This window comes from Bubalus kerabau, chromosome 2 (assembly GCF_029407905.1).
Source record: "Bubalus kerabau isolate K-KA32 ecotype Philippines breed swamp buffalo chromosome 2, PCC_UOA_SB_1v2, whole genome shotgun sequence".
NCBI classification, from domain to species: domain Eukaryota; kingdom Metazoa; phylum Chordata; class Mammalia; order Artiodactyla; family Bovidae; genus Bubalus; species Bubalus kerabau.
The window spans coordinates 123865980-123881608 of NC_073625.1; the positions used below are offsets into that span (position 1 = coordinate 123865980).

General features: G+C 39.0%; 1 protein-coding gene across 14 annotated transcripts in view; it reads right to left on the reverse strand.

Annotated features, from left to right (window-relative positions):
• Nucleotides 1–15629, reverse strand: part of TP63 (tumor protein p63) — a 274648-nt gene that overhangs the window by 18843 nt on the left and 240176 nt on the right. For 12 of the 14 annotated variants that reach the window (XM_055568713.1, XM_055568711.1, XM_055568709.1 and 9 more), the window contains 6 exons: nucleotides 13614–13800; nucleotides 11160–11275; nucleotides 9831–9940; nucleotides 9056–9192; nucleotides 7109–7191; nucleotides 4533–4669 (listed from right to left, as the gene is read on the reverse strand). In XM_055568713.1, the coding sequence (XP_055424688.1) occupies nucleotides 4533–4669; nucleotides 7109–7191; nucleotides 9056–9192; nucleotides 9831–9940; nucleotides 11160–11275; nucleotides 13614–13800 (770 nt within the window). The remainder of the gene's footprint in view (nucleotides 1–4532; nucleotides 4670–7108; nucleotides 7192–9055; nucleotides 9193–9830; nucleotides 9941–11159; nucleotides 11276–13613; nucleotides 13801–15629) is intronic. The other 2 variants (XM_055568712.1, XM_055568710.1) reach the window with 1 other exon arrangement.

The following is a 15629-nucleotide window of genomic DNA, read 5'->3' on the forward strand; positions in this document are numbered from 1 at the left end:
GGCTTCCCTAGAGGCTCAGATGGTAAAAAATCCACCTGCAATGCGGGAGACCTGGGTTTGATCCCTGGGTTGGGAAGATCCCCTGGAGAAGGGAAAGGCTATCCAGTCCAGTATTCTGGCCTGGAGAATTCCATAGACTGTATGGTCCATGGGTCAATAGGTCACAAAGAGTTGGACATGACTAAGCAACTTTCACTTGGTTTTATTTTTATAACTTTCTTAACTAATGAAGCAGACCAAATCATTGTAAAGAGCTATATCCTTCATATCTGATTCTGATCTTGGCTTTGCTATAAACTAGCTATGAACTCACAGGGGTAGTTAACTGGGCCTCAGTTTTCCCAGCTATGGTACAAAGAGGCTAGAACTAAGGTCTTGAAGCTCCTGTTCGGCTCTGATATTCTATGACCTATCTGACCAGTGAGCTGTGATCAGAAAGTGATCTGATCCGTACAGGAGAAGGAAACATTAAGAGCTCCTCAGAATGTCCATATTTGTATTAAAATTAAAGTAAAAATCCATCCTGTAGAAACTCAAAAATAATTCTCCAGTGTTAGGCTAAGTAAAATTTTAACAAAGTAGTGCTGGCTTCAGATCAGGATGAAAGCCAAGGAGGAGAGTAAATTACAGAAGGAAAAAATAATGAAAAAGAGATAGTATCGCTCTAAAGTACACAAGTCAAAAGAATTGCTAAAAATGTTTCAAGTGGCTTCTGAAAAACTGTCTTAAGAGTTAATGCCCCTTGAAAGTATGACAGTAAGGAATCTAGTGGCAAGAATGGGTCCAACTTGTCCTTTTACTAGATTTTGGCTTCTATGAACATAAGAATGTTTATTCCTTATGTTTATTCCAATCAACTAAAATAAAATTTCTTTATACATTGTATAAAACCTACTTATAACAATTAGAGCCACAAAATTTCAATGAAGATTTATCCTCCAGAAAGCCTATGATCATGAAGGTAATTGTGAAGGAATTTTTGAAAAAGGAAAACCATGCACAAATGAAAAGCAAACAGAGAGAAACATATACTGGGACACTAACAGAAGCAATTAAAACGGAAAATACTTCATTACTACCTTGTACAAAAGGTATTCCCTTCCCACTGATTTTCCCTCCACTATAAAGAAAAGTATAAAATTGATTCCTCACCAGCATAATATTGGTACTAAATTTTTGCAAAGAATTCACAGGCTATCATAGGCATTTTCTAAGCTGATGTATTATTTTCAAATGATTGCCAGGGAATTAGATTTCTACTTTTGCTTGTCTAATTATTCATGCTTTTTCTTGCATAAAAATAAAAGAGCTGAAAAAAAAAACTCAGCTGAAGAATACAGCAACTGGAGAATTTATATAGATGTATATCAAACAATGGAGGGAAATCCAGGTATATATAATGTAACAAAGACATAATTAGACCAAATGTGTATATTTTCCAAAGATTTCATTTTGCGGTCTGTTATATTTCCATGCACAAGTTATCATAGCTAAAGTTAGCTCTTACACACTGTGGAAACAAGCAGTCAAAAACATGCAATGGTACATACAAACGGACACCACGGGGAACTACAGGCTACTAATTGCTCACTATTCATCTGAACACACATGCAAAAAGTGAAAATATGTCTCTAAAATCCTTTGAGCCTCTTAAAATAACAATTTTATGATATAGTTTCTTCTTTGATGAAATAGATGGCTTGATGAAATATGAATTATAATAAAATAATTTCCCTTTAGAGCCATGTCAGCTAGTTAGGCTAGAAAAGTTATAAGCTTTGAATAACTCATCATCTAGAGACACAGAACTATGTATCCTCATGGATCCCATGTAAATGAACAAATGCACATGCCCTCAACTGACTGAAGTAGATTGTCTTGGCTCGTAAAATCTCTAAAACTATGACACAAAACTATTCTTTCTATTGTATGATGTAGACAAACTGTTTAAAATGTCCTATAAACTTACATGATGCTGAAAAGAAACTTCCAGAGGCTATTTAAGATTCAAATAGTGTTCTGGTAAGTCACCACCATATTGTAAACTATGGGAGGGCAGGAAACACATCTGTCTCGTCTCTGTTTCTAATGCTTTCACATAGCAGATCCTCAGTAAAAAGCCTGTTACATGTGTCCTGTCAACTATTCTGGTCTTGGCTGACGAGGAACCATACTGTGAATCTAGATGGCCATGTCTAACTTCTTCAGCCAGAAGAAAGAGAAGAGAGGCCTCTGATAAAGGCTGTTATTGTTTTGTTCTGAAATGTCACCCTAAAAGACTTCTTAAAATCTTTTAGTACTTCTCTACTTTAGGATATACAGATTAGCTTCCAAATACTGTTATTAAAAACTATGAATGTCAAGAAGTCATGAAAGGCCAAATCTGGTCCATAAACTAAGAATGCTTTTTACATTTTTACAAGGTGGAAAAAATTCAAAAGAAAAATGTTTCATGACAAATGAAAATTATATGAAATTCAAATTCCAGCGTCCATAAAATAAAACTTTATTGTAACAACTACTCTCATTTGTCTATATATTGTCTGTGGTTGCTTCTGTGTTTCTGAACAGGGGAGCTGCAAGAGACCATATATATGGACCAGAAAGCCTAAGATATTCGCTACTGGTGCTTTACAGAAAAAAAAAAAAAAAGTGTTTGCCAAACTGTGTGGTAGAAGGTCAGAATCTACAAACCATACTATTTAAAATCAACAGAACTTTTCTCTTTAAGTGAAAAAAAGACAGGAAATCATGCAACTAGTTCGGCATTGAGTAACTCTTCTGACATTATTTTAGCTAAGTCAAACATTTCCAGGGCGGACTGAAAACGATCTGGAAGTCTGTCTTAATAGCATGATGTAAGTATCTTGGAGAAGGCATCTATCCCCTGTGGGTCTGCAAAGGATATTACAGGTCTGTTTCTTTGATCCTTGTATGAGTTTATAAGAACTAAATCAGTTTTGCACTTAAATATGTTAATATATATTTCTATCTGATATCCTAAATATTATATAAGGATTGACAAAGGGAATTCTGTAACCTTGAATTCTAATTCTCCTCTGGAGTACTCTGTATCCTCAAGGAACCTCCTGATTCAACTTTCTAGTCAGCCTGACTATAAAACCTTATAATTATGACTTGCAAAACTTCTGTGCTAGAAGTGAATGGCAAGATCCCTTTCAGGCAAAAAAAAGTCTTAAATGGTCAAAGAGCCTGAAGTCCTTTAAAGAGAGAGTATGCTTGCTTTTAGTTCCTCTGCTGCCCACTCCATATCCCATAGTCAGTAGGTACGGGCTCAGAGAACACCTCCTAAGTATCAGAGATGCAGTCCAACCTCCTCGACTGCATTTATTTTATTTAAAAAAGAAAAACAATACCTTTTTATTACACTTTTCATAGGTATTTCTTTACAGTAGTTAATAATAAATGAGAAAAGATCCATTATTTATTGTTCATTTGTGTTCCTAATGTAAAAGACAATCTTTGTCATAGGCAAGATCGTTTTGGCTTCATTTCTTTTTGCCTGAAGTATAAAATGTCTACATTTTACGTTGATCTATGGAGAAAATCCCAGGGACAGAGGAGCCTGGTGGGCTGCCGTCTATGGGGTCGCACAGAGTCGGACACGACTGAAGTGACTTAGCAGCAGCAATGGAGACTCTGGCGATACTTTCGGTATAGACACAATAGATTTTCAGCTCACAAGTGATTATTTTTAACCACAGAAGGGTAATTATAAATCAGAGTTCTGATTCACCAATTTCCCTTCCTTTCATAAGAGCTAGTCTGTTCTGGTTAGGTATAAAAAACACCATCATCAAAGATCCAAGAATCAAGGTAAAATGAATATATAAATAGGTTGTATGTTTTATTCTAAAATGGTTGCAAAATCTGGCCTCACTGATGTAAACATGTACTGCTGGAAGACCTAGAATGAGGATGTTAAAACATTGGCAATGCGGCTCTATTTTGCCCTGATGCATCCAGATTTTCCCTAATGACCAGGCACTAGGACTCTGAATCCTCAATACAGCACTCAGAGAAGTCACTTATAGTGAAACCTATGTGCTGTCCCTGGTCTATAATGATTTTCCCAAAAGTGGATTGTGTGCATCCCAGGTGAGGGACAAGATAAGATACTGGAATGAGGAAAAACTATGTGACTTTAAATAGACACATTATTAATAGAATAGAGGGTGTACTCAAAATTCTACTATTGATAGATGTGTATGGATCAGGGGCACAGAGAAGAAAATTAATTCTATTAGTGTGAGTCTTTTTTCAGAATTCACTTGAAATGGTTTCAATTCAACTTCAGAATATAGGTGTAACTTTGTCAAAGGGAGGGTTATAAGAAACATAGGAGATTGTTGAAGCAGAAAATGGAGTCCTCACACCAGCTCATGTGAACCTACAAATTTCTGCTGTCTCACAACCTCACCTTTTACATCAGCCAACAACCATCCTGTGGCCGATCTGAATACACAGTCATCTTAATCACATCTGCTAAAATGACATAGGGATACACTCACTGTTTCTGAAGTAAATGCTGGTGCTGCTGTTGCTGCTGCTGCCTGTAGGTTTCAATCGTGTGCTGAGGAAGGTACTGCATGAGTTCCAGGGATTCTTTGATCTTCAGCAGCATTTCGTAAGTCTCACGGCCCCTTACCTACATAAAAGAGCAGAAGGCAAGAGACAAAAAATGAAGAACTGTAGAACTATCAGAAGTACAAGCAATCCTCTTTATTTGTGGATTCTGCTTGGACTAATTCACCTACTTGCTAACATCTATTTATAACACAAAAATCAATACTTCACAGACAGGGGCATAAGATGAAAAGTTTACTGTCCCAGTGCATGTACCCAACTGAGGGCGAAGAAGGTGATGTTCCAACTTCTTGTTTCAACTCTTCTGCTGGAAATAAGTGTCCTTCTCTTAGCCTATTTAGGGCCAAATTTTTTACTTTTCTGTACTTTTTGGAGGTACATTTTTTGGCTTAAAATAGTTCCCAAAGGCAGCTTCAGTGCTCTCTAGTGCTCCTAAATGCAAATACACTGTAATGTGCCTTATGGAGAAAATTCATGTTAGGTAAGCTTAGCCCAGCCCTGAGCTGTTGTGGTATGGACTGTGCATTCAGTGTTAATGAACCAATGTGCATGCATGCAGGCATGCTCAGTTGTGTCCAACTCTTTGCAACCCCACAAACTGTGGCCCGCTTGGCTCCTCTGTCTATGGGATTTTCCCAGCAAGAACACTGGCATGGGTTGCCATTTCCTCCTTCAGTAATGAATCAACAGCATACATTAAATAAGAATCACACATGAAACAAAGTAATGCATTGATCAGTTGCTAAAAATGTGACCAGAAGCTCGCAGGAATCTAATCCTGTATTTCTCAGTATTTGATCGTGCAGTGTCCATTGTGACTTTATAAAGCATAACTACCACAGATAAGTAGAATTAACTGTAATTAAATCTGGAAAGACACATGTTTTCAGCAGGGGGAAAATGTGCTTCCCTCTTTAAGAGAGTCTCTTAAAAACTTTAAGAAGTCTGAGCAGAACCAGGACTAGGGAAAGGTGAGTGGAGAACAAAGAGCACTTGGCTGACGTGAGAGTGAGTGCCTGTTACTCTGCACCCTGGCAGGTCGCCTGTCCCCTCCCTGTCAGAATTCAGAAATGGAAAGATTTTCTCTACCTTTTATTGGGTTAATTCCTACTTATCCCAGCTCTGGCATCATATTCTTTGAGAAGCTTTTCCTGACCTCAACCTTTTAGGCCAAGTCTTACATTCTTCCTGTGAGCTCCCACAGTGTCACCCTTAACTTTACTGAAGTGTTGATTCCATTATTATACCTCTTTGTCTCCTCACTAGAAGACAAGGTCTTGTAAGGTAAGAACTGTACCTTAATGATCATTAATGGTCAGAGTCTAGCATTTCTGCCATTCAGCAAACACCAACTAAATTCATGGTAAATGAAGAGGCTTTTTTTTTTTTTCCTTCACACATTTCAGTCTGGCTAATTCTTCACTAAAATAAGATGTAACCATTAGGGCATTTCCTCCATTAATACAAACTGAAATTTCATTAAAGAAACAGCTCTTCAACGTGGTTTATATCTCATCAGCTGAAGACCCATCAGAGCTTTCCAAATATCTAGTACAGCAGGAAAATGTTTAACTTAAGAGTTCACATACCAGTTTTCATATGTGGCCTGAGAAACAAGACATTGAGAATCTCAGCTCACTCACTGTCTGACTGTTCTGCCAGCAAGCAGTCTAATTCCCCAACCTGACTGAACTTTAGGGCCTCAAGAAGGAAGGGCTAGTGAGCATGGCACACCCAAACCTGTGGCTTAACTTCAATCCCAGCCAAATCTCCTGGCCCAGCTTGTCTGTATCTCAAGTCAGTGTAGATGACATCAAGAGCTACCGTGGTTACCAAAGCTTTGCTGCCACTCTAGATGGCAAAGACCTAAGGTGAGAAGAGCTAAATGAACTGCAACTGTAATCTAAAAAAGGGCACCTTGGTGACCTGGAGAGGGCTTATAGTCCTTGTGGGAATGAACAATACTCCTACACAATATTTGGGCCAAATCTCTGGCCATTCCCATATAGTTGAGGATTCTGCCTAGCTTTGCTTTGTTTTTTTTAAATAGCATTCCCTAAAAGAAATCACAGGCAACACTCTATAATAGTTTATCAACTTTGTTAATGCCTTCTGACAAACTTTTAGTCCTAAATTGGTATGACCAGGCTGTCTAGGATCATCTTATCACTCTTCAGTAATGAAGGACAAATTAATTTTAAAGACTTGCATAAAAAGAACTCTATTAGTAGAAGTGTAGTTCTGACTGGGTGAGTAGTAAGAGGAAGAGCCCACATTATTAATCTGTTCCAGAACTTTAGAGGGGATGAATAATTTCCTAATTTCACAAAAAACAAGTAGGTTTTCTGTTTTATCTCACTTGCCTCTATCACCCTCTTCACATTCTCATTCACAGATAACCAAATTCTCATTCACAGATAACCAAAAGATGACCACAGAGTAACAGCTCATTCAGAGAAGGTGACAATGAAGCAATCACGAATACCCAAGGGAGACTCACTGGTAAGTATAACAGTTCATCATCTGGGGATCTTCGTTTCTTGATGGATGTCATCTGGATGCCATGTGTGTTCTGACGGAAAGCTGGTGGAGGAAAAGTGCAAGTTTCATCCTGGGAACATTTCTGAAGCGATAATACATTGATTAAACAGACAGTAGCACCATTGACACTGATGAGATTAGAATTTCCAGTTCTAAGCAGCCATTCAATGAGTGATGATTACTTTTATATTAGGTGTAAACCTAACAATAATGCGAGTGGTGGGGGGAGGTGAGGCAAAACAAGGAAAGAAAAACGGGAGGTGGGTGCAGGGAGGCTGGGAAATGGCCTCTGGCTTAAGCGGTGCTGCAGGAATCCCTGTGTTTTACTGGAGTGTGTCTGTGAACAGCTGCTCAGCACAGGAAGATAAATTGCAATTGTGTTTTATTTTTCAGATCATTTATCTTCCAAGGAGGTAAATGCAGGCTGTAGGAGTTGTCTTGTCTGTGCATTCAACCTTGTGAGTTCCCCCTCCCATGTTAATACAAATATCACATAGCCTCTGACAAGCAGTCTCTGGGACCTCAGTTTTCTCTTTGGGAAAATCAGGGAATTAATTTTATATATCCCTAAAGGTTTCCAAAATTTAGAAACTATACCCAGGAACCAGAATATAGAGATGATTCTCCTACTAGAGTTCAGATAATCGTTCTTACTGAAAGTTATTGATTGGTAGGTAACTGAGGTGCTCAGGGAAGCATATGGAGCTAGGCCAACAGACAGACTCAAGAGGAGAATTAGGGTGGAGATATAATTATTGATAGTACATATACTATTGATAATGTATATATAAACTAAGTACTATATATACAATTGTTTGAGGAATAATCAGGGAGAAAAATAACTGGAAAAGCAAATCACACTGAACAGCCCAAAGATGATAAAGCTTAGTTGTTATAACAAATTGTTCTGCAAAATTCAATACCATTTTTATTTCTTCTGCATACTAATCAGTAATAAGATGAAAACATTTTTCATGATATAATTCACAGTGTGATATATTTTAAAATACTTTCTATAGTGATAGCAGGCATATGCAAGCCATCTTCTAGAATTAAATCTCACGCTTTAGTAGCTTGGGTGGATCAATGGTTTTCAAACTCTGTGACCTGAAGAATGAGACCTCTGGGGGTAAGTACCTGACATGCAAGGGTGGTGTGAGTGAAGCATGAAACCACAGCCCACTCCTGACTCCCACCCCTTCAACTAGAACAGTTCTGCTTTCAGCTATTTTGAGCTCCTTGAAATACTTCATTTTTAAAAAGCTTTTATTGCTTAAAAAAACAAGTCTGAAACCAACTGATCTAAATCATCAGCCTCACTATAAATGATGTAACTAAAGCCCTGAGTGGGTCCTACATCTCAAGATTCAATGAAACCCACAGCTGCATATTCCCCAGACTGTGCTTTATGAAGTTCACTCTTAAGTCTCACTATTCCCCTAGACTCAGGAGGTAGGCAGGTGGCATTTTCAACCCTCACCTTCAATAACAGAATGATAAATGGATATAAATAGGCTAAGATACTGGTTCTCAAACTTCAGCTGGCAACAGAGGCACCTATAGGGCTTACAGAACATGGATCCCTGGGCCTCACATCCAGTACTTCTGATTCAGCAAGCCTGCAAACTAAGAGTTTGGATTTCTACCCAGCTTCCAGATGATGCTGATGCTACTGGTCTGGCAGTCATGTCTGGAGGATTGCTGGTTAATCTTCCATGATGATCTGCTTTTGAAAAGCTATAGTGCACACCCAGAATCCATTTCATCAAGAGCTGCAGCTTAAGGTCATCAACGTGTCTCTAAAGCCCTTAGGTCTTATTCTGCAGCTTCTCAAACATCACCTGGAGGAGGCACTGCATCTGGAGGAGACTTAGCCCTACCCCACTGGGCCACTACAGCTACTTACGGCGCTTCGTACCATCACCATTCTTTGTGCTGTCCGAGACCTGCTGCTTTCTGATGCTGTCTTCATCTGCCTTCCTGTCTCTCCCTGGGCAAGCACAGATCCGGGCCTCAAAGCAGCGGCGGCCCAGGACTTGCCCACTAGGAATTAAAGAGAAGAAAGGGTTAAATGAAAGGAATTCGAAAAGCCCCCTGCTGGCCATCACCAGTGCACCAGCTCCACCACCAACTTGAGGCTGCTTTGAGGATGGGCCCCCAAAGCATTTGGAAGAACACAAAAGTGCTTACAGGCCATGAGCAATATTAGTAAATAGCATCCATTTGTTCTGCAAAGAACCTCCAAGCCATTAGCTGAACAGCTGTATTTGGCTACATATTTTGAAGGAAACTTGAGTTAAGCCAGTGGATGTCTCCAGATAAAATCCCCTTAGGCAGCTCAGACTTATTCAAAGAAACTGTTAAATGCCTTGCGGCCCACATGAAAACAAACACTGTCTAATCAGAAACTATTCCAGTCAAATGTCAAGAATTCAGGTATGAAGTGACTTGAACACCTTCCCAACTCTTTTTTTTTCTCTTCTACCTTTACCCACCCTGTTCTGTCTCCACTTTCTTAGATCTTTTATGTAAGTGTTTGCAGCAAGGATTTATAGCACAAAGGACAAAACCTAGGGTAGCTCTCTGTTGTACATGCAAAGGTAATGATAAAGCAAACACAGTTTCACTTTGCCCTCTGCCCAGAGTTTCTACAGAATGACAGTTTTGCAAATGCCACTTACTCTCTGGTTTCCAGAGTAACAATGATTAAAATTGGACGTCGGTTCATCCCTCCAACACAACTGCTGTTACACATGAAATTGTACAAGACTGTCGTGAATTCAGTGCCAACCTGAACACAGGGAGGAAGAGAGTCGGTGTGAACAATGACTTGAACTAATGTTCTTTCTTCTTAGTTCTTCCTTCTTAGTTCTCACTTACTTAAACAACTCCATTTCTGATCAAGTGATATCCTTTCTTCTAAAAAACTATAAAACCCATGGTAGATTCTTCTTTGCCTTGGCTCTTAGGAAGCTTAAAGCTAGTATTTGCAATAGTGGACCCTCTGCACAGTATGAAAGGGTTTTTAAAAATAACCATCGTTGACCCTATTCACTTGCAAGCTGATCCATATCACTTAATTCAAACAGGGTTCATCACATATATAAAAAGTTGGAGATGAAAAAATTAATAACTACAGCAGTAATGCTCCAGGGATATTTTTATGATATGGATAACACTGTACAACATACATGTGAATGTATACTTCTATAATGAACACTCTGGAATTCAGAATTAAATAATCTAGTCCAGAAAATGAATTTATGGGTGAAGCAATCTGAAGCCTAGAGACACAGAGTTATAAGCTAGAAGTCCACAGAAAGAGTCAGCAAATCAAGGGTCTCCTGTCTTCCCACTCCAGTGTTCTCTCTGCTGCATCGTGCTGCTTTTCTAATCTGCCATCCTGCACATTCGAACTTCAACTATGAGATCCCTCTTAGGGCCTCCCATTTTCGGGATAGTGTAAAATGGTGGTGGTGGTTTAGTCGATAAGTCGTGTCCTACTCTTGCGACCCCATGGACTGTAGCCCACTAGGCTCCTCTCTCCATGGGATTTTCCAGGCAAGAATATTGGAGTGGATTGCCGTTTCCTTCTCCAGGAGATCTTCCCAACCCAGGAATCGAACCCGGGTCTCCTGCATTGCAGGCAGATTCTTTACCGACTGAGCTATGAGGGAAAAATACTTGCGTCCAATACTCATGTACATCCACTACCAGCTGAATTTCCGATTAAGATCTCTGGATAATAATGCCATGTATAAACTCAACTGTAGATTCAATTATTTTCTGCCTTTAAGATGAGAACATGAGCAACAGAGCCATGTTACCAGTAACAAATTTGGTACACATTTAGCAGTTTTGAAGGGGGATAGAGAAGTGCCTGGTGAAGAGAAGGTAGACAATAAATACAAAAAAAGTTATCTATAACTAAGATAGAATTATATGCTTGAAACACCTCCTATTACTAAAAGTAATACTCTCTCAAGTCTGCCCAGTCCTTATCTGCTTACCTGAGGTGGCTCATAAGGTACCAGCACACTTTGTCTTCCTGTGATGGGGTCTTCTACGTACTGGGCATGACTGTTCCCTTCTACTCGAATCAAATGACTGGGAGGGGCAATCTGTCCTGCAGAATGGAAAAAGAAAAAAAAATTAGCTCATCAACCTCAAAACAAAGAAAACAAAATGAAACTATGGACAGAACACTGGTGGTAAAAGAAATAGTTTGAATAATAGAGGAAATATACATCCTTGAAAAGAAGACTAGATCCTGTTGCCAGAGACCTAACACATGAAGGTATCACAACCTTTATAGCCACAAAAAGGTCAGGAATGGTCATCTGTATATAAGGGAACAGTCCCATGTTTCTGGGCTCAAGGTAAACAAGTTGTAGAGGACTCTATAACTACATCTCTAAGCTGATCCATACAGGGCATTTTTCCAGCTTCTCTGAAAAATGGAAGAAAAAGGAACAAGTTAATTTAAAAAATATACCTGCCTGACAGAAAACACTGCCCCCAAATTGACCATTTAAAATACTATACGAAGCTAAGAATGGCAAGGATAGAACTTTCACTTTGCCTATTCTATTTTTCATGATGAAGTCACAATTTTACTTTGGTCATAAAGATGGGAAACTAACTTTATTTGTTGTACTGCAATTGTCCCAGGTTAGAGGGTAAAAAAGGGAAGCAAGTTTTGAAAGGAACATAAACAAAGTTTCACAAAATGTGATACCTGGTAGAACTCAAAAATAAAGACGCTGCTCCAAGAGTTAATGCTGTAAAGATGTTTTTCAACCTTTGGTCTCATATTTTCATTCTACAGTAACTGATACTCAAAGTAAAAGGCTTCATATATCAAAATGCTCTCTATTGCCTGAAATATCATATATTATGGCAAAAATTTTAAATAACTATTGTGCTAAAAAATAAGAAAAAAGCAAACAACAACAAAAAATGGTTATGTCATCTTGACAGATCAAGAGAAGTTATGGAAACCGATAACAAAGCCTAGCTATAGAGAATAACTTCTACAGCATATTGTTAAGTGAAAGGTAAGATGCAGAGGTATGGATAATGAGGTCATATAGACAAGGACTAGAAATTAATATGTAAAAATTAGCTGTGTTAAGGTGGAGAGATTTTAACTTTATTTCCTTTTTTAAATTTCTATTCTCTTTCTCCATTACTTTTTCTTTACCACTTATTATATTATCTACATACATATACTCTGGGTAATCTACCAATCTTTCTATTTTTCACATAATTTCTATAAAAGGTATTCTAACTCCCAATCCTCCTGTCTCCTCATTGCTCTTTGATGAATCTTTATGCTTTCTCTTGTCCTTCCTTTCAACTATTTTGTGTTCTTGACTTAGCCTCCCTTCATAAACTTTAGAATAGTAAATGTAAGAGAACCCTTGGAAATAATGACCGCTTCTGTAAAACTATTACTGAATCTGAGGCTCAGAACCTGGGATCTAACTTATCTATGGATACAGCACTTAAAGGTGGCCCCAAGATAACCTGCTCTCTGACTGTCAGTCCTTCACTTTACTGCTTCCCCTCCCAAGCTCCTGTTCTTGATTGTCCATTTACTCCTCTTGTTTGTTATTTGTCTTCATTTATTTCTCTTATTCCCCATTTTCCTCTTCTTTTTCTTTTTTTTTTTTTTTTTTTAAATATTTCTCACTTTGTATGCTCTTTTCTCTCACCCTTCTAGACCCTAATCAGTCCAGCCTTGACAATAACCCTGGGAGAGGTACTGAAGCCCTTAGCAGGGGACCAACAGATCAGAAGCCACACTGTTCTTCTTAAATCCTTTCATTAAAAAAAAAAAAAAGGGAAGTGTTAGGTAGTTAGAAAAGGAAAATGGAGTCCAAAATGGTGGTGGCTAAAAGACAAAGGGAAAAGCCCACAATAACAGAATAAAAGAAAATCTGCAGACTGGAGTGGGAGCGAGAACCTCAGGTGAAACATACCTAGCCCTAATTTGCATAGGAAGAGGAGACAAAGAGTACAAAAAGAGAGACCCAAGATGGATTGAGGCCTCTCTTTTGGGGTCGGCCCACCCTCACGCCTCCAGGGTATACTATCCTCTGCTTGCTGAATAAAACTCTGAGCTGTAAATGAGCTGTAACATTGGTCTGCCATTTCAAATCTTTGTTGCCACAAGACAGAACCCAGGAAATTACTCACTCTCCTGACAGAAGGAAGGAAGAAACAGGGAGAAGAGAGGCAAGTCCAGGTCATCCAGCGATTACCAATATTAAAATAAGCAGTTTAATTATTGTGAAAGCCTGAAATTTATTCAACATTATTCTCAGACAGTCTTGTCACCCAAAAAGGTAGACTAAGCTGCCATCAGATTGCAGAGGTTGGAAACAGGTGGATCCCAGACAAAACTCTCCACAGGAGCTCTATTTCAAGCTTAAACAGCCACAGATCCCCATTCTCCTTACCCTCATTGAATTCACGACTCAGCTCATGGTTGGGGCACCTTTTTACCACTTCAGTGACATGCTCGGCCTTCTTGTAGACAGGCATGGCCCGGATGACAGCACCCTGAGGTGGTGGGGTCATAACCTTGATCTGGATGGGGCATGTCTTTGCAATCTGGCAGTACAGCTTCTTCAGTTCAGTGGAATACTGCTTAGAGATGGGTCCATGGTGGAAGAAAGAAAGGAAACAACAGGAGATTTTGTTATATTCAAAATCAGAACAAGGAAATATATATACATTTTTGGTAAACATGTTCCTTTAGAGCTGCCTGTTTGAAACTCAGCAGGACCCTATGGGACTCCTGGATATGGAAGCCTGTGTCCCCCACTCCTTGTTTGTAAGGAGCAGACTCCAGCCTCTGTCCTTCCCAGAGCCTCAAAGGACAGATTCAGCATTCTGGTGATAAGGGAAGGGAGAGGATGCAAAGACAAGGGAAGAACAGGCAAGAAACAACAGTGCAGCCTTAGGGCAGGGTCCTGGTCCCCCCTCAAGGGACACACAGAACAAAATCTTTAAGCTCTTATTAGAACCAAAACCCCCAATGGAATGGATTTAGCATTCTTCACTCCAGAGAACACCTGAGGCCATATTAAAGGAACCAGTGAAAGGCATCATGAGATCACCTGAAATCAGATTAAAGGAGTGCTGGCCCTGCACACACTCTAATCTTATCATCAACCTCACTTTGGAACCACTGCTATAAAGCTCCTTACCAAATACTCCCAGGTTGGGTCACTGTTTTTGAGGGCAGGATCACACTGTGTCCCCTTATGACTAGTAAAGAAATAAAGCTATCCTTTTCTACTTCACCCCAAATTCTGCCTCTGAGATTTGATCTGGCACCAGTGCACAGAGACCAAGTTTTCAGCATCATGTTCACCATTGGTTGAAACCATTTATCAAAACACAGTTGTGTTATTATTTACAGTTATCATCTCTTCAGGATGAAGAAACTGATTCTCAGAAATATCGCAATGATTAACACTCTGAACAGGTTTATAGAGTACTGAAAACTAAATGGAAAAACAGTATTCTCATGTGTTGAGTGATATTAAGCAGACTATAATTAATTCCACCCTTATGATACTCTAGAGAGACTCATAGAAATTAGCGGTATGGAAAAAAATGTTTTCAGACAGAATATCTGGTAGATAGTGAAGAGATTTCATTTAAGGTCAAACAACTAGAAAATTGCAAAAGTTCCCTCAAACAACTGCACTTATCTTGTAAGGTCATAGCCTAAAAGAATGAGGGATCTGAAAGGGGTCATTTGGTCCTACGTTCTCATGAAAGGACTGCCCTATTACAACACAGTAAGACATGGCAGCAATAAAGATGATCTTTTCATTCACAAGGGACTGAAACTTTCCTCCCTATACTTCCTTCTGAATGGAAAGGAAGTTCAGTGGTTGGTTGGTTGGTTGGTTGTAGAATTAGAAAATAGGGTAGAGAAAGCATGAGACCTTGAAAATAAAGGTTCATCCTTGTTTCCTTTTAGAAAGTCTCCATTCTAATCCTTATATTATCTTAAACCTTATGCGATCACCCTGTGGGTCAAAGTCTCATCACTGCATTCCTCTTCATTCTGAGGTTGAGTGAAATCACTTGGGCAATGGAACTGCTGGCCAAGAGCAGGGCACCTAGTAACACTTACCCAAACAAAGGTAAACAGACACACATACACAGGTTACAAATCTAAATTGGCAACAATATTTTTCCAGGGAAAAGACAGTGGGGAGCAGGAGCCACAATGGCAAAGGGATTCATTACTGCTATGCTCTAACCCAACTCTGAATAGAAGCAAATGTCCCATGGAAAAGCACATTTAAAAATAACTGCTTTATTTCTTCCTTTTGAAATATAATATTTATTTAAATAATCTTTTTCTCCCAAGCATTTCAGTATATGAAATTTTCAGTTACGAATTTCCCAATACTAGATGTGTATTGCATAATCATTTCTCCATGCCCACAGGT